The following is a 254-nucleotide window of genomic DNA, read 5'->3' as shown; positions in this document are numbered from 1 at the left end:
GCTGTCCCCCGTCGTTGAACATCATTAAGCTGTTATGTTGCGTCGACAGTCTGAACGAGTGTTCTCTTGTTCTTCCGCAGGCAACCTGGTGGTGCTGGTGGTGATGTGGGTGCACCCGCGCATGCGCTCCACCACCAACTTCTTCCTCACCAACCTCGCCATCGCCGACTTCTGCGTCACAGTCTTCTGCGTCTACCAGAATCTGTCGCTCTACCTCGCCAGGACGTGAGTGCGAAGAAGCCTCCTACTCTCAC

General features: G+C 56.7%; 1 protein-coding gene across 1 annotated transcript in view; it reads left to right on the top strand.

Moving 5' to 3' along the window:
• LOC119590524 overlaps positions 1-229 on the top strand; it is a 32,103-nt gene extending 31,874 nt beyond the window's left edge. The window contains exon 3 of the mRNA XM_037939172.1: positions 81-229. Coding sequence (XP_037795100.1) covers positions 81-229 — 149 coding nt within the window. The remainder of the gene's footprint in view (positions 1-80) is intronic.
• Positions 230-254: the final 25 nt, after the last annotated feature.

The sequence above is a fragment of the Penaeus monodon genome, chromosome 27, assembly GCF_015228065.2.
Source record: "Penaeus monodon isolate SGIC_2016 chromosome 27, NSTDA_Pmon_1, whole genome shotgun sequence".
NCBI lineage: Eukaryota > Metazoa > Arthropoda > Malacostraca > Decapoda > Penaeidae > Penaeus > Penaeus monodon.
Note: the sequence above shows the minus strand (reverse complement) of the source record. Positions and strands in the feature narration are given on the sequence as shown.